Source organism: Vigna unguiculata, chromosome 5 (assembly GCF_037176805.1).
Source record: "Vigna unguiculata cultivar grain cowpea cultivar isolate G323 ecotype 2 chromosome 5, ASM3717680v1, whole genome shotgun sequence".
Classification (NCBI taxonomy): Eukaryota; Viridiplantae; Streptophyta; class Magnoliopsida; order Fabales; family Fabaceae; genus Vigna; species Vigna unguiculata.
In genome coordinates, this window is record NC_140796.1 from 5701778 (window position 1) to 5721085 (window position 19308).

Consider the following 19308-nt stretch of genomic DNA (forward strand, 5'->3'; position numbering starts at 1 on the left):
TCAATCAATCCTCATATGATTTTTATTCCATTCAATTTCATGTATTCCATACAACCAAACAACCATTACATTGATTGTAGAAAGAATAATAATAATAATACTACACACTTAAATTGAAGCTTGTGTCTATCCAATATTTCCTTGAAAATCACTTCCAACAATCCAAATAAGTTTTAGAAACTCAACCTCATATAACGTCTTCTCTTAGTCCATTATCTTATAATAAAAGAAGAAAAGAATTTAAAAGTATCCACAAAGTTGAATTTATCAAAACTACAATCTAAAATAATCTACACTTCACTGACTTTTTAAAACTTTAACATGATAAATATTTGATGGTCAAATATTAAAAAAAAAATACAAAAGGAGAAATGTTTTCTAGATCTACATCTAATTTCATTTTCTTTTCATTTCAAAATTTATTATTGAAATATTCCAAGCCTTTTATCATATGTATTGAGGATATAAAAGTTTTTATATTAGGGTTAATTTTTTTATAGTATTAATATATCACAATTGTCATTAATTATCTTAAAAAATATGTTGTTTTCATCTTTAGTAGGGATGGCAACGAGGTCATCTCTAATAAGCGACGGGACATGTTTTGATATCTCATACCCATCTTTAGATAAAAAATATATTCTTATATTCAAATTTAACGGGTATCAAATTTTTGTTTCATCCTCATCCTCATTAGGTAACGGGCACATACCCATACCCGTAATAACTTTCTTATTGTTTCAATCTCAATTAATTGATTTTTATAAAATAATAAAAAATTATGGTAAGAAAAGCATGATATTTTAAAATATTCAATATTAAAATGAGGGTTGTTTCTTTAATATCAAATATTTTAAAAAAAATTATAATTGTATACATTTCAAATTAGAATACCCAATAAAATTTCATGAAAACCAAAACATTTATTAACGTTTGCAAATTTAATATAAAAGAAAAACAAATATTCAAATTAAAATTTATTTTAAATGTTAGTTTATTTCAATTTTTTAAATTCTAATGAAATATAATTTTTTTACACTAATAATTATAATTATAATGCATCACTTGATCAAAATCACACAAAGAACAAAGATTAAACAAATAATAATAGAATTTTAACATAGATATGCCGAATAGAACCAAATTTAAAATGGGGTCAACTCATCTGAACACAGCCAAATTTCTTCTGGGAATGAATTGGACGAATACGATCAAATTTCGTTCATGACTGACTCGGCCGAATATGACCAAATTTGGGTTAGGGACGACTCGGCCGAAATACAACCAATTTTGGACTAGGGTCGACTCAGCCAAATTTAGGTAGGGATTGACTCGACTGAATTCCATCGAATTTAGGCGGGACCAACTCAACCAAATACAGCCAAATTTCATCGGAAGCTGACTCTACCAAATTTAGGCCGACTCATCTCAACCTTCAGTTTGGACTAGTCCATCCCGTCCTTCAGTCCAACCTAACTAAAAAAATTAGAATGAAAATTGGGATTAAATATTTTGGATTTTCCATATTTGAAATTCTAGATTCAAATAATGAATATTGAATCCAAAAAATATATAAAATGTAGATCATATTGAATCTAGATTGGAAAAAAAAGATTTTAAATGGATTTGATATTTTTTAAAATGGATTTTAAATTGATTAAATTGGAGCAAAAGTGGATCGGGTCAAGAATATTGGATTTTTGCCCACCCTTCAAATGTTTGTCTTAGAAATCATTTGAGATACCACTAAATAAAATTGCACAAAAGAAAACAAATGTATAATTAATGGTATGAAAATAAATGCAAAATTAATTGTACAATAAGTGAAAAATATCTTAGAGATCTGAGAAAATTTTCAAATATCAACTGAGTTCATGGTTGAGAAATAACAAAAATTGTTTGAGTGAAATAAAATAGCGTTTCAAATGAAACAATAATAGAATAAAGAAGATAAATCTTTTATATTGCCTAGTAAATAAATTTTTGTTATTGAACACTTAAATTGATAGTGTTAAACATTCTTAACTAAAAAAAGTATATAATAAATAAAAATATTAAAAAAAATATTACAAATATTTAAATTGAGACAAAAAATATTTAATTGAGATACATAATTTAAACATGTTGCATAATAATTTAAATGGGGACGAGGATATAATGAAAATGAGTATTATGGTGGGTATAAGGATGAAGATGGACGAATGTGTACATCTTCATCCCCATAACCAATTAAAAAATAGGTTATTTTTCATACCCATATTCAATCAATGCTTGAATTCCTCCTCAAAACAAGGACGAATTTGAAAAATATCCATAAATTTGATATCCCTAAATCTCTAATTAATTAACAGCGTAGTATATTGATAACATATAAAAATTAAACTAAAAATATTGTACGGTTGAAATTGTGAAAGTGACGTACATATATAAAACTGGAAACATAATTTACATGACTTAGATATGACAAAATTACTATAAAGTATATAAAAGAAAACATTTAAGCTTATTTATATATTATATTATGGTTTCAGTTTATATATATATATATATATATATATATATATATATATATATATATATATATATATAGTGGCGGCGGAACTTGAATAAAAAAATGTAGGGATTTAAATTAGATTTGTTATATATAATTTTTTTTGGAAGAAAAATTTTTCATTTTTTCTCTTCATTTTCTCTCCTTAAAACAAACACACATAATAGTATAATTCAAAAAAATATTACTATCATTCGCTATTATATCATGCTATTATATCATGATACCAAACTATGAATACCATTTTAGATAAGTTATTCGTATCTCATCAATTTGATTTGGTGGTATTGTCAAATTGATGTCGTTTTTTCCAGATCACATTCTAATGAATTTTTAAATTCATTATATGTAACCCTGAGAACTTTAGAGATTTTTTTTTATTATCTTAAATTTTTGGTTCTTATTAAATTTCTCAAGTTTAGTTAACGTAAATGCATTTTTTTTCATCTTTATCACAAACCTTCCTCTTTGAAAAAAATTAATCAATTTTTTTACTTTTTATCATAATCTTTCTAATATAAGTTTATCACCTCTCGCCTATTTAGAAAAAATAAAATTTATATTCACAAATCACAATTATCGCAATGCAAAACATAACAAAACTCATACTACTTTAATTAAATAAGCAATACTGTATAAATTTAAAACTTAAAAAAAAAAAAACAATTACCATAGGTAGCAAAAAACACAAAATCCCTAAATTTCATAATTAAGGGTTATAATAATTTAGAAAAAATTATAATTAGAGTTCATACCAATTTCATAAAAGAATCCCTAAAATCATAATTAAGATTTATATTAATTTGGGATAAACTTAATTTGGAAGAAACATCCTAAAAAGAATAATAAACTAACATACATAAATCATAATAAGATACTAACCTTGATTTGTAAGAGATCATGCAAGAATGGATACATCAATCTCAATCTATGTGTTTCCAACCTCTATTTCCCAATCTATCTCTTTGTATTCATCTCTCTTCACACACTTTCATGATAATTTACATGGTGGAAAGATAGTAAAAGAAAACCCTAATCTCTTTTATAAATTAATGTCTCCATTGAAATTTTTTATTTTATCTTTTATTATAATTTTCCATAATATAAATTTAATATAAATAATATATAATATAATTTTTAAAAATATAAAAATCTATATAAAAAAAATTCAAAAAAAATGGTGGAACCGTGACTCGCCTGTCATCACCTAGTTTCACCCTTTTATATATACATACATACATATATATATATATATATATATATATATATATATATATATATATATATTAATTTTTAAAATTTTTTGAGGTGGCTTAAGAAGCTCATAAACGTCAATCTATCTGTTCTTAAGGAGTTGATGATATGATAATGTTACAAATGGTGGAGGTCAATAGTTATCAAAATTTTTGCTTTCTAACTATTTAATGGGAAAGAGACACTTGGGATGAGGGTATTACTTTAACTCTTCCTAAAATATTTTTGAAATAATTTCACCCGCATAACGTTAATTTATTACCTAGTCATTAAATTTCTATCATTCAAGTTTTGTTCACAATTTATCATTATACTTTTTAATTTCTATGTTTCGCGAAATAATTAATTGTTTAATTACATGCTGGTGTGTTAGAACAAATAAACTATAACAAAGAGAAGTTCATTTTTAATTTTTCAAAATCCGTAATACATCATTAGACACTTAATATAAAATGCGCAAAATTTGAATAAGATAATAGAACTGTACATGATATTTTTATTTACCTCATTATCACACTATATATTAATAAATTTGGACAACATGAAAAAATGTTAATTTTTTATTGAATGTTGCTTTTACTTATATATACGATTTATATGTTAAACATATAAATAATATTTTGATGATATTTATGTATATTAAGTTTTACAAAGCTATAAACACATTTTTTTTTTTCTGAAGAAGAGATGCAGCTTTTTAGGGATATTCTGTTTGAATTCTTCACGACTGTATTAGAATGTTTGAATCCAACAACATATATAATTATTTTGTTGAAAAGAAGATTCAATGAACTAATATTTTAATCCCCACTATGAATATTATATTATATATATTGAAAACTCGGGTGGTTGATATAACTACCATACCTTTATTCAGCTGTGTGATCCCAACGAACTATTGGAACCATAACTTATGTGTCAATTTATAAAGGTTTTCCCAAATAGAAAATTGGAATCCGGAATATAAAGTTGAAAAAAAAAATAGTGACTTAGTGGGGGGTTTTCTTTTTCTACTGTTTTTTTCTAATTCAATTTATAACTTAAAAGAAAAAAAAAATCCAAAGAAAAAATATTTGATAGAAATGAAAAATAAGCCTCCATTTTCCCCTTCAAAATTCAGAACCTATATGTTAGCCTTATTCTTCCATCTTTATTGTGTTTTGTGCAAAATCATTGGTTGTTCTTTTTATAAAGTCACAAACTTTAACAACAATAACGAGAATCAAGTTGAATTTATCCATATACATCCTTATATGTTTTTCTTCACTTTAGTAAGAACTAGTATGCATGATCATGCCTTTTCAAGTTACAATGAATGAGAAAGAAACAAAAAAAAAAAAGTGTAATTGGTTGAATAAAATCTTTTGTTGAAATTCCAACTTTTGGTCTCTTTTGGAATGCATTAAAAAAGGACACAGTGTGTTAATAGTCAATGCATGAATCCCATATGCTTGAAAAGTGAACCCACGCCTCTAACTAGTTACATAACTTCATCTCATGGATATAATAATTGTCTTATAATAATACTTCATAATAATTTTAAAGTGAAAACCCTAAATTCAAGCAACTATGCATAAATCATATATTAATTATGGCGGTTAGATGTGTTTACAAATGTATTAAAAAAAAATGCTGTTTTGGTCAATAGTTTATATTTGAGGATGTTGATAAATATATTGAAAGTGTTGACTAGAATTTCTAGTAAGTGATTAAAGTCAAATAATTGGTTGGCCCATGGCCAATCATTTCAAATCCAACCCTAGCCCATTTTGACCGAAATATGCACATTTCACAAACTTGTGCCAAAACCTAAAACATGATTGATTTTGAGTGCTACCACGTATATCAATTAATTACATGGAAAAATAATTATTATCAATGTTAGCTAAAAGAAATTATTTTGTAGACTTTGACAAAATAATATCAACCCAATAACATTAACCATTGCTAGATGTTTAATATCAAAATAATGTTATTTAGTAGTAATTGAAATATCCTATTTAAACAAAAAATAAATAAATTCAGATTACTTTATTTTAAAAAATAATTTAAAAGATGAAAACATTTAAAAAATTCAGTGCATTTAATTTTTTTGAAAATGATGAAAATTCCTAACCATTCAATTGACAGTGAGACTGGAGACCAAACGTATCTCTCTGGAAAAAAAATCTTGTTGGACTGATATGGTAGGACCAGTGTTGGTATCTCTCGTTTAACGCAACCAAAGACACACAACTCAAATATGAGACCACTACGTACGATAAAACAACTTGAAACAATATATTCATATGCTCGATTGTTTTCAAAAGTCCGATTAAGTGCACAACTAATGCAGAAAAAGAGAAAAACAGACATTTAAAATGGTTTTATGCGTAGCAGTCAAGTGTAAACTTTTACATAAAATTGTGTCCCTTTAACATGTAGTTAAATGTTTGATTTTCAATAATAACATTTTGTATAGAAAAGTCAATCTCTTGAAATAAATTACAGTATATGATGCCCGTTTGAAATTGGTTCTGCACATGATTATTGTAAGTTGATATGTTATTCTCAAGGATCAAGTGTCTGTCTTTCTACAAGAGTTTAACTATAGTTCACCTTGAAACTAAAGTTAAAACGAACTTTTAGTAAGGTTATGAACTAATTTAATAACATAAATCAGATCCATTTAAGTTCCTTTTTCAAACATTTCCTTTACAACCTTTTTAATCTCTTTTCACTGTGTTATTATTTGCATCCACACATGAAGGGATAACCAACCACATCATGACCATTTGAGATTCTCATTTAAGTTATAGCTTTGTTGCTGCTATTATGTTTGGACATCATGACCATTTGAGATTCTCATTTAAGTTATCACTCTGTTGCTGGTATTAAGTTTGGACAAATCTGTACATGGATCAAAATTTCCTTATATAAAACTAACCAAAAAATAAAAATAATCACACAAAGAACAGTTCTGATATATATCTTATATAATGTCTACTTTACAACTATCGTAAGATAACCAAGTTGTTATCTAACCTATACAAGAGGATAGGTATGAAGTGTGATTGAAGAACCTGATGCAAGCTAACAAAATGAAATGGTAACTTTCTTTCTAGATATGTCTATAAACAGTAGATATACAGTTCAATTAAAATGGGAGAAAAATAATGCACTTGATCAGTGGTTTTGAAGCCAGTCATGGATTGCAGAGCGAAGAGCACGATTGGGAACAAGATTGTGATGTGCAAGCTTACCATTAGTCATTGGTGAGTTGTCATTACCACCATCAAGCCATCCTCGTATAGCCTCAGCTTCATAAGTAAAACCATCTGCAGCTACATGTGGATCTCGCATTACTTCCTGCAAAGTAGGAACACATACAGAGAAGTTTTTCTTAGATAGCACTTTTATATTCAAAGATGCATCACTCTACCGATTGGAAACTATATTGTAAGAGAAGAAAACAAAGGTAAAAAGAGCAAGTTACCTGGAAGATTGGGCAGATAAAATATGATGGAGGTTGTGAAAGACCTTCAGAACTTAGTCCAAAGGAGTTTGTGCCTCCAGAAGAAACCCTCATTGCATCAAGTATCCTCCAGACATCAGAATAAAGATCTGGACGGCTCTTTCGGTTCATATCACAACATCTCAAAGCCAAGCGAGCCAATTGTTCAGCCTGCACAAATGGCCAGTCTCCAGCCAAAGGATCCAAAAGGGATTTCAACTTTCCAGTATCTAATCCATATTTCACTTCCTTTGTTATTCCCAAGGCTGGTCTCCCTGTCAACAATCTCAACAATATGATTCCAAATGAATAAACATCTGACTTCGGAGTAAGTTCCCCTGAGGCAAGAAATTCAGGATCCATGTAGACAAATGTTCCCTTTGGGTCAGTTTTCCAAAACTGTGTAGAATTGCTACTGGAACTCTCACAGTTCGATAGTATACGACATATTCCAAAGTCACTAAGCTTGCTAATGAGGTTTGCATCAAGGAGAATGTTGGATGGTTTCAAGTCACCATGCACTACGCTGTGAGGTTTACTGGAATGGAGAAAGATGAGGGCAGAGCATAGTTCAGAAGCAACACGGATTCGAGTTTGCCACGATAATGGAGGGGTATTATCCTTGCAGGCAAGGCGGTCTTCAAGGCTTCCATTGGGTAAATACTCATAGACAAGAGCCCATGCATCTGGGCAGGCTCCAATGAGTGTGATAAGATTGGGATGCCTTAGCTTGCTCAACACATCAACCTGATACAAAACAGAAAGTGAGGTTAAAGAAATATTCATTTTACAAAAATCTAGCTTATAAACCCTTCATTCATACCCTTGGAGACAAGATTGATAATATATTATTATACCAAGAACCAATAAACAGAAGTTCCAAAAATATGCAAAACATGGGAGTTTGGATTTTAGGAGAAACAAGAAAATCTGTTACTTTTTTGCTGCTAACTCCTCACAGTTTTTTTCAAACCACCTCACCTCCTGTTGAAACTCCAAGGGTCCTTGCATGCTGTCAGAGTGCAATCTTTTTATAGCCACCTCAGTGTAACTCAAGACACCTTTAAATATACTTCCATATCCACCTTCACCTATTTTTAAGGTTGGATTGAAGTTATTTGTTGCTTCTTTAATCTCTGAAAAAGAGAATTCTGAGAACAATTGAGGGACATGGGAGCTTGAGGCCTCTCCTTGCTTTTTCCTCAATTCTTCAGCCTCTCTTAATGCATTATCACGCTGAATCTGCAATTCCTCTCGTTCATTCTTGTAGCTCTGTAACAGATCAACAGCAGATACAATCTTCTGCTCCAGCTCCTTTATAATAAGTTCAGATGATGCAATCTGACTCTCCAGAGATGCCTTCTGATCAAGGGCGAGGCGGAGTTCTTCCTTAACTTTGTCTCTCAGTCTCTTGGCATTCTCAAGTTCTTCTTTTTCTTTCCTAAGTTCTTCCTCTGCCAATTTCCTCAGCTTCAACTCCTCCGTATATAAGCTTTCAGAAGCTTTAGCCTGTCAATTGGGCAGTGCAAACGTTGATAAGGATTAGAGGTGGTATCAACATTGGCCTCTCACTAGATAATACAACTTAAAATGTTTCCTATTGTTAGGAACCCAGATTAAAAAATTGAAGAAAAGGGAGATTGTATTTTTTGATCACATAGCATATGGGAACAGGGGGGATAACTCTCCTCCAAGGCTTTCCCCTTTCACAAACAAGAGAAGCTCAATTTACAGATGAAACAAATTTGAATGAATATCCTCCCCCTTCAGTTTTATTTATTGTTCAGTCACTACTTCAACTAACACTCTTTTGCCCAATGTCCCAGCACCTATTCATTCAAATGATCATTAGATTAAAGTTGCTTTGTACGTGTTCCTTTCTTGTTTAACTAGTGACTCATAAACATGATCATCTGCGTATTGAAGAAGTAAAATAAGAACTCAACAACCAAATAAATACCTTGCGTATAGCTTCAAAGGCTTCTTTTTCAGCATTCCTACGCCTTACAGTTTCTTTATACGCAGTTAGGGAAGCATCCTCAGCTTCGGTCATAGCTTGTTGAAGCTGGTCGTAGATAGTATCATCTATTCCACCATCCTGCTAGTGTTCAATCAATTTTTTCAAAACTATCAGCAAAAAGCTTGGGAATTAAAACTCTTTTCCTCATTTACAATTTAGAAGGTAAAAATGCATCACCAATTGCAAACTTTACAATACAAAATATATGCACATGCTCTGTAATAGGCAGTTATTGCTGAAGTAGAAAATAACATTTGTTTATACCAGTGTACTAGGGGGAGATGAATGATGAAGATCCTCTATAACCAGCTGACTCAAAGTCAACTCTAATGCATTCTCACTGCTTTCAGTAATCAATCCTGGGTTCAAAGCTATATCAACTGCACTGTCAGAGCATGTTGACAAGCCAGAAGGACTCATCCTTGACAGCCTCTCTGATTCATCAGAACTTACTTCTGTACCCGTCCTGTCACGTGGAGTTGAAAACCCTACAGTTTCTTCTGGAGAAGAAACAGCCGGAAAGCTTGCTACATGTCCATCACCGGCAGACCTCACTCTGCGTAGAAGCTCTAGCGCATGATTGGTTAGATTTCCTCGACGATCTTGCCCCAGTGTAGCAGACTGTGATCTGAAAGTTCTCACAGAGTTTGGCACTTGCTGCACCAAAGGAGATGCAACCTCTACAGTACCTTCATTCAAACTGTGATCCCTGTGTTGATATGTTACATCAGTAAATCAGTACCAGAAATGATCTATCCCAAGTGTAATGACACTATTGCAGGGATAATTTTAGCACAATAATACCATACAAGTATACAAGTTAGTTAAATGAAGAGTGGAAGAAAGAATTAGAACTTAACAACTCAAAAGAATAAGCCGGTGACAGTGACAATGGCGGCAATGAGTTCCGATGGCAATTAAAGTGTTGGATCTAAGTCCTGAATGCAATGAAGGACTGAATAGACGAATAAAGTCAGCTGCAATGGTGACCTATAGGGTTTGAATGTGGAAGCAGGGTCCCTAGGATACAAAGCTCTTATACCATCTTGAAAAAGGAGATTAAGAACTGGATATTATTTATTATCTTCTGATAATGAGTACAAGTACAAATCCGTATATGAAGATTCATGCTAACATTTACAGGCTACATGATTACCGTTAAAAATAAAAGAAATTAAACTAGGAAATAAATACAAAATAGAAACTGAAATAATGAAATGAGAAAAAAAAATGTGCATAAACATAGTATTCCCAGGACTACAGACCTTCCTTCTTAATTACTATTATCTTTCATAAGACACTACATACATGAATATCAAACACATTAATCTTTTTTGGATTTTGCATACCTTGTGTGTATAAGGTGCCCTTTGCAGATAAACTGTATGTGACAAGAAGCTGGAGCTTGTTTACACACATAGATGGCTTTCTTAGATCTAAGGTCCATCATTCTCCTGCAATGTCATGCGAATAAACTCATCAAAACATAATATTTATTTCATAAAAACAAATTGATATAAAAATTGGGAAATTATCAAAAAGATATAATTAGTTGATTGTCAGAACAAACAAAACAGAGCATAGTGTCTGCAAAATTACACGTGCATTTGAATTGGTAATAAAGCCACTGAACTAGACAATTAAAGTGGAGAGGTATAGATCCAACTAAAAAGCCATTGAACTAGACAAAATAAAATTGGACATACATACTTCTCCATAAGCATTTCTAGCAAAAAAAAAAAGAAATGAATAAGCTTCTCCATAAGCTAATTTGTAGAAGCTCTCATGTATATATTCTCTAAATTCTTATTTCAAACTTGTGCATAAGTTAATTTTAGTTTATGAAGAAGTTCATTTCATTTTTTTCTTTTGATTTTTCACTTCTAAAAGTGCTTCTGGAGAAGCTTATCCAAACAATCATGATTCACTCAAAAAATCCAACCCAGAAAGTATGGCTGTTTGCATGCTGTCCACAAGTATAGCAATGTATTTATCCTATATTTACAAAAATAACCAGCATACCATCTTCAATACTTTTTACATTATCATCATCAAATTTTGGGTAAAAATGAACAGAACATTAATGTGGTTGGGGAGGGGGTTATTGGTTTCTTACCTATTATAGTACTTATCTGATGCTGCTCCCATTACAAGCTTTCGGATGCCATGCTGAGATACAAGCTCTATGATTCCTTTTTCAATGCTATCCATTTCAATATGCAGTTTTTCTGCTCGCACCTGTATCAGGAAAGTTATCAGTGCATATTAAATAACTTTCAAACTACACATGCTTATAGAATTACAATAGTTACCCCCATCCGTCGACAGATTTGAAGATATTCATCCAGAGTCTTATGCATGCCCTGCTTTTGTTCTTCCCAGTATGCTTGAACCTGCTCCTCTTTTAGTGCACTTGTGGGAAATTTACCTCCCACTGTAATCAAGAACATGGATGTCTTAGACCACGATCATGTATGAATGAAAATATATCAGGACAGAGAGAATTTACAACAGTTACCATACATTAAACCCAAAATTGTTTCCTGATAATAACTACTCCAATATAAACCAATACAACAAATTCAAGGAATCAAAGAACAAAAACAAACATATACATACGTAGGGGGATCATTGTTGCAGGAACATGAACATAAAGAATGCAAATCCTCTTTCCTCCGGAGTGTTGAATTGCCCATATCAGATTTGATCTGCTCTCCTTCACTTCTTTTGCTACGGCAACATAGATTGGCTGATCAACAACACCTGGATTAGGCTCCTCCAAAATTTCCCCACTAGCATCAGAAGGTGACCTCACAGAACCCATCCTTTGTGATGTTGCAGGCACAGGACTCACCACAGCCATCCTAGGAGATGCAGTACTACAGTTGAACCACTAAAAAATAAATAAAGAACTCAACTTTCTGTCTCTTTCTCCCAAAATATCTCTCTGTCAACAATTCGTTATTGTCTCTGAATAATTCACAAATGCCCCCACCCCAACTACCAAACCCAAAAATTAATCATCAACAACTCTCTCTCTCTCTCTCTCTCTCTCTCTCTCTCTCTCTCTCTCTCTCTCTCTCTCTCTCTCCCCCAAGAAAAAGTTCAACTTCCTCCCAACAATTGGTAATTATCTCTATATTTCTCACCACCACTAACAAACCCAAAAATCAATCATAAGAATCTCTTGAACCCAGGAACATATCGAAATTTTCTCAGTGCAATTTGCAAATAGGATGCTCAGGAAAACTTTCACCCTAATAACAAAGAGACAGAAAACAAAAACACAACAAAACAAAAATTAACCGTAACCCCGTGTCTCTATCCCCAACACAATTCACAGATTCTCACAGAAACTCATTGTTGTGGGAAAAGCAAGCCGCGAAAATGATATAAAGGAGAAGGCTTTGATGGTGTTGTTGAGAATTTGCAATAATATGACAGGAGGGTCTCTCTCACTCCTCACCTTGAGAACGTATGAGTAGCATGAAAAGAGTAACCTTGAGTTACCCTTCTCAAAATCATTGTGGTATAGGGTACAAACTCAATAAGCTCTCCAAGTTAATAAAGAAAGTTCTCAACCACAGATGGAAAGAGAATGTGCAGTGTTGACTTTGAATTGTGAAGTAAAGAAATTATAAGAAAATGCCACACATACCACCAATTTATTAGGTGCAACTGTAGGAAACTGAAAATTGAAAAGAAAATAAGAGAGAGAGATAGAAAAATCTAGATGTTATATAATCTTTCATAGAAAGCTAAATTAGATGAATTTCACGCAACACACAAGTATGAGATCAATATAATAATATGATTAAAAGATAGGAATGTGTTATAATGAGTTTGAATAACAATGCATATTTATACTATGAGATATTGTTTGAGTTCGTACTAATTTTATAGAGAATGTATGAATTCACCAACAATCATATTTATATATGTTATTGTTTTAATAGTTTATCTTCATTTTATAATATATTATACTTTTTGTTTAATATTATTATAATATTTTGTAATTATAGTTTCTTGTTTTTTAGTTGGTATTAAATAAAACAAAATATATATTTTCAATATTAAAGTCTATTGAACCTGTACAATTATAAGTTTGTAAATAAAAAATGAGATAAAATATATAGTTAAATTTTTCTATGTTAAATTTTATTGTTGGGATGTAATAATGAATTTAAGAAGACGAGTCAATTTGTAGTCTCAATTTTTGGATTGGAAATACTCTCAATGAGTTGGATTTAAGTTTTATTGATGTTGTATCTGTGTATTGAATTCTCTCTTTCATAGATTCATAAGTGGTATTAGTCATTGGCTAATTTGTACAAGGGTTAGGGTTAGGAATGTAAAAAAATTCGTACCACAAATATCTATGGAAAAAACCCCTAATAAATAGAAAATGAATATTGTAAATAGATACCCGCGGATAATAGGTACATGTATTTTTTATACATCCATGTTAACGGGATGGTACGGGTATCATAGTATCCATACATGTGGATACTCGTACCCGCTATACTATACTTTAAATAAATAAAAAAAGATTAAAATATTAACACATTCATTTTGAATGAGTTATTTTTTATCAACTGGTTTTAAAAATATATTCATTTTTTTGTAAAATTGTCCTTCAACATTATTTAAAAGGATTATTTGAACTTTGTTTGAAATTTATTAATGTTATGTACTATATTTTATTTGAATTTATGGTTAAAATATGTTGTTAAATATTTTATTTTATTTTATTGTAAATACCTACGGATATCCGTGGATATTAAAAAATATGCAGGTACCGCATAACAGGTATAGACAAATATTTATCTAGTGGATAGGCGAGTTGGGCACAGTCCACTCTTCCTCTGAATCACTATGTCCACTGGAAAGATAATAAGCAGAGGAGGATGACATACCTGGAGTAGTGCAGACGGGATACACTCGGCTGAAGGTTGGCTCACTTCTTAGGTGGATCCTTTGCTCCAACACCAAGACCCCACCCCTATTTATAATAGACCACCTGTATAGGGGCGAGCATCCTTTACACCATAGGATTCAGCTCCATCTAACGGTTGTCGGTACACTTCCTTTAAATCCCCCACCCACTACATCCCATCATTATGACAATCAGCCTCGAATGACGAGCTGACAATGCTTTTGCCTTCCCCACACACAACCATTAAGGCAAATCGCACAAGTGGTTGAGAATACCTCAACCTAATTTCCCAAGATGACGCATCATAGCCTCTTGTGAAACTTCATTCACTACGAGCCTAGGGGGGCTAGTGTAGGTGTAGGCCAGTGACATCTCGGCCCAACCACGAAGCACAGATGGTCGGGATCATCCCAGCCCAGGCAGGGTCCGGTCACATCTCGGGCCAATCGCTTGGGTGTCCGCTTTTCAGGTTTAACAAAACACAAAGCACCAAAGGGACATGGGCAAGGCAAGAAGGCCGGGTATATCTCAGACCATTTGGTCGTGTATATCCCGGCCCAATAATGTGATTAATGGAAAATTGGACTGTTTTGTAGAGGTGCAGAGGAGCAGCGCGTAATTCATCAAATAAGGAAAGAACTAATCCTTGACAAGGTACAGACCGAACAAATCTCAGCCAAAAAGGAAATAGTTGATCCTTGACAAGGTACAGACGAACAAATTTCAACCATAAAGGAAAGAGTTGATCCTTGACAAGGTACAGACGAACAATCTCAGTCAAAAAAGAAAGAGTTGATCCTTGACAAGACATAGACGAATAATCTCAGTCAATAAGGAATGATTCGACGCGTACAATCTTAGTCAGAAAGGAAAGAGTTGGTTCTCGAGGACCCACAAATAATAACATGTCTGCTAAGAGATTAATATAAATAATGGTCTAGTGACTACAAATATGTATGCTTTTCTCACTTGACTGCATATGCCTCATACCGAATCACTATTTGACTTGAACGTCATAGTGCTTGCAGGTACCCCCATCCTCGGAATTCACACAACAAGCAGATTCAGGAGGAGTCCAGAAAGTAGCAGAGGAAGGATCGACATAGAGGATTCTTGAGATCGTCTAATTCTGTACTAAAACAGTATCGATCAAGGTACGGTATATGTGGTAAATTGAAGGCAAAACTCACTTAATCCAATTTAAAGTAGGTTAAAAGTAGGGTATTGAATACCATGTTTTGGATTGCAAAATTAGTACAGAGGAGGTTAATATTTTTATTTTAAAATTATATTAAAAAACATTTACCATAACACATTATACAGTTTTAGAGCATGATAAACATTTTTTTTGAATTATTTTTTTCTAAAAGTGATTTGAAAAGAAGGATAGCACTAGAAAATAAGGTGATTCAAAATAGCCTCGTGTTGAAGCCCAGTAAGTAGCCCGCCAAAGTCTTTTCTTTGCTAAGTGGGCCATTGTATACTCTAACAATAAAATAAAGACTCTTGCTATTTTATAAATGCACCCATTTTTTCTTTTTCTTTTATTTAAAATGACATGTTTATCTTTCTTTTCTCTTTTTTTCTTGTTTAATTTCCCACAAAAGTTAAAGAAATAAAATATATTTCGAAAAGTATATTGAAGATAAAGGACATTTTATAATTTAGTTTTAAGAACATACTATTGTTTTCTTAAGAAAGTATTTTTTTTAAATGAAAAAAAAACGTTTTGAGGACTATTTCTTACAATATGAAAAAAAAAAACGTATCCAAAGTATTTCATTAAAAACTATTATCTCTTTTATGTCTGAAATGTATTGTATAAAGCATATTTTATTCATATTATGAAAAATACTTTCTAAAATACATTTTATTTTCTTAATATTCTAAATATTTCTGTAACATGAAACGATGTTACAAGAAAGTAAAAATAATTATAAGCAGGCTATTATTTTAAATAAAAGAAACTATTGTGGGGGTGCATATAGCGAAATGAGAGGTGTAAACAGTAAGAACCTAAATTAAATATCATACAGGGCCTGTACAAATCAAACGTGCCAATGAATAATGATCCATGTTTGGTGGAAAATGTCGGTAAATGAAACACTTGAATTGTAAAACACGTTTCAAAATAAATTGGCAGAAAATTTTAAATTGAAATTTTAGTCTTCATTTGTTTCTTTCGCGATTTAAGTTAGCATGTTTTAAAAGTCATAACTTTGGTCAAATTCACGATTTTACACAGACTTTAAAAATAATGTGTGAGTTTATAATTTTTCAAATTTTTGATAACTTTATCTTTTTTGTAATTTTAAAATCTATATAATTAAATTATCTTTTTAAGTCATAAAAATTATAAAAAATGTAAATGTTATGCTATAACACTTAACCTGGAAGGCCCCCTTTTATTTTCTGCCCCAGAGTTGGTGGGCTGCCCTTGTAAGTGGGCCTAAGGATTGGCCCAGCATATAAGATCTTGCTATGTTGCCCTAATCTCACCTCACTTTCACTCTTTCAGAGACCAGCCGTCATCCCTCACTACCTCACTGAACGCTCTGCTAGGGTTTGCCCTAAGGTCCACCTCGTTCAAGCTCAAACCCAGTTTCGGCTCCACGTAAGTGTCCTTTTTCCAGATCTTATGGCTTCCATCGTTTTCCCTCCACTCTTTCCACGGTTAACGTTTAGTAATAATGCGCCCTTGTTCCTACCTTCTGTTTTCAGCTCGTTAGTTCACTCGTAGAGCTGCAGTATCCATCGTCGTGCCATCAAGGCTTCTGTTGACCCTCTTTCCAGGTACAGGAAGTTAGGGTTTCAGTCTTTTGGTGTTGTCTTGGCTGTTCTTGAGTGAATTACTGATTGCATGGATAAATCCTTCGTTTTGGTGTGATTAACTGCTTTGTATGCTTGGTTGGTTCGATTTACATGGCTGTTGCAGTGAAGAACAGTGGCGAGACCTGTTAATCTCGCCCAAGCGAGTCAATCTCGCCTAGGCGAGATGAAACAGGGAGCTCGCCTAGGACTATTGCACGAAAGGTCGCCCAGGCGACCTGCTCGAACTTTGAGCGAGGGAACACCTCGCCCAGGCGAGAGGGGTCTCGCCTAAGCGAGATCCCGTGATGTTCCCTGAGTGCTCCATCGAACCCTCGCCTAGGCGAAGGGGGGGGGGGGGCTCGCCTGAGCGAGCACGTCTCGCCTGAGCGAAACCCTTCAGCCTGAGCGAGGGGTTGGGCGAGGCAGTACGCTGTTTGGGTGCTTGTTTATTTTTGGATGATTGATTTTGATTTGGGTGTGAATTGTATGATGAGGAACATGTATATAATGGAGTATTATGCGTGCTTGGCATGAATCACGAATTGTGTATGACAGGTTGGGTATGTTATTGGCATGTGAAATGTATGAGAGGTTTGGAACTAAAGGAAAACGTTATTGATATGAGATGAGGCCCTAGATTCATGGGGTGGTGATGATCAGATGTATGGATCCAAAATGTGATGTGTATGAGGAATAAATCTCAGGGAAGGGTATGGAATTGCAAACATGATCTTTGATGCTCTCCTACTGCTGTTTTATGAATGTTGGTCCGTGTCAGCGTGTAATTCCTTGGGGTCTCTAGGCGAGACCTCCGGGGTTACGCTTCAGTGGTCGGGACGTAATCCCATGGCCCCTGTTAGTGGGTGTCCATGGTGGTGCCCCATCTGTATAACCAAGTAAGGATTCAAGGTAAGGACTATATCCTGACACTCTAAGGGGCTAGTTAGTCTCACTTAGAGCGGACTGATTCTTGTGGTGAGAGTAGCAGGAGGCCCGAAATTCATTAAGGGCTAACCTTGTGGTGAGGAAGATTTGATTCATCGTAACATTTGTAACACATAGCTCAGGGATGAGCAGCTCAGGTTCGAGCAGAGGTATCCACCACAAGTGCAAGCATCCGCTGAATCCGACTAAGTTATACGTATCTGAATGAGTCGAGTCGAGTCGTAGTGTGTTGAATGAAGAGTCATAACATGTTTGGTTGTTATATGGATATGAGATGATGAAAATATATTTAACTGTATGATGAATATGTGTTGGCTCTAGCTTACCCGTTTTGTTGCATGGTTGTGTTGTATGTGGCTGTTCTTCCTTGCGATGATCATCAACTTGGTTGATGGGAGCAGATGGGCGAGGTTCTCGTGGTCAACAAGGGAACGGCGATTCCGCTACCTAGCCATCTGGGCTGTACCTTATACTTCTTTCTGTCATGTTTCTTTAGGGCTATGGCCCTTGTACTCGTGGTTATTAGATTGTAAACTTCTAGTTGAACAGTTTTCTGCTTTTGTTGGCATCGTGGTGTGCCTAGTTTTGTAGGGGTGATGTTGGAAACCCCAGGACTGCGTGGTTATACTATCTTATGTGTGGCATTTCCTTTAATTGCGTTTATAAATTAAATGGGACGTTACATAACCATTTATTTAATGAAAATGATAAACGAATATAAAATTAAATTTAACTGTTTAATAGGGAAGATAGATAAATAATCTACAAAAAAAAAGTTAATTTATATTTGAATGGTATAAGGAGAATTCTTCAAAGTCTTATTAAGCATCACTGTAAATTTTGTTATTTCAGAACTGACACCCGAAATACATAAATCATCTTATTATCTAAGAAATTTATTTCATGTTGTTAGAAGTCCCACATCGACTAGAGATAAGACCAATTCACAATATATAAGTGGATCTAATTTTCATCTTACAAGTCATTTTTGTGGGATTGAGTTAGACTTAAAGCATATTTCCAATACATGTTAAATCATTCAAATTGAGTATTGTTTTAAAATTTTATATATATGTGTGTGTGTGTGCATATGCATGTTATTTTACATATCTTCACAATATCATAATAGTTGGTCACAAACAAAATATTTGTTCACATGTGATAACATTCATGATGGTCTATGAAACAAACCAATAGCAGCAAGAATTTTTGAGCAAATGATTCACAACTTTGGACTCGATCATCTTAATGATATAAGTTTATACGAAGGAAGAGGGATTGTATTAAAGAATACAAAA

At 32.9% G+C, this 19308-nt stretch overlaps 1 protein-coding gene and 1 long non-coding RNA gene across 3 annotated transcripts; one reads left to right on the plus strand and one right to left on the minus strand.

The window, feature by feature from the left end:
• Positions 1-6744: 6744 nt before the first annotated feature.
• LOC114184359 (U-box domain-containing protein kinase family protein) lies at positions 6745-12946 on the minus strand. 2 transcript variants are annotated; one of them, XM_028071672.2, is made up of 9 exons: positions 11938-12946; positions 11631-11752; positions 11435-11556; positions 10668-10772; positions 9583-10027; positions 9259-9396; positions 8280-8807; positions 7281-8045; positions 6745-7153 (listed from the first exon to the last, which is right to left on the minus strand). In XM_028071672.2, the coding sequence occupies exons 1-9, from the start codon at positions 12179-12181 to the stop codon at positions 6971-6973; spliced, it is 2652 nt and encodes an 883-aa protein (XP_027927473.1). In that variant the 5' UTR covers positions 12182-12946; the 3' UTR covers positions 6745-6970. The 2 variants fall into 2 exon arrangements, with proteins under 2 accessions (XP_027927473.1, XP_027927472.1); XM_028071671.2 differs by having other exon boundaries at positions 9259-9399.
• A 3788-nt stretch (positions 12947-16734) lies between these two features.
• Positions 16735-18663, plus strand: LOC114183370 (uncharacterized). Its single transcript, XR_003604348.2, has 3 exons — positions 16735-16868; positions 16976-17047; positions 18412-18663. It is a non-coding gene; the product is annotated as an uncharacterized LOC114183370 (long non-coding RNA).
• Positions 18664-19308: the final 645 nt, after the last annotated feature.

Excerpts from the sequence above, each read along its gene's own strand:
- LOC114184359 (XM_028071671.2), bottom strand. The coding sequence starts at position 12,181 with ATGGCTGTGGTGAGTCCTGTGCCTGCAACATCACAAAGGATGGGTTCT. Across the intron at positions 11,753-11,937 it reads TGCAACAATGATCCCCCTAC|TGGGAGGTAAATTTCCCACA; the intron begins GTATGTATATGT and ends TCTTGATTACAG. Across the intron at positions 9,400-9,582 it reads CATCTCCCCCTAGTACACTG|CAGGATGGTGGAATAGATGA; the intron begins GTATAAACAAAT and ends ATTGAACACTAG.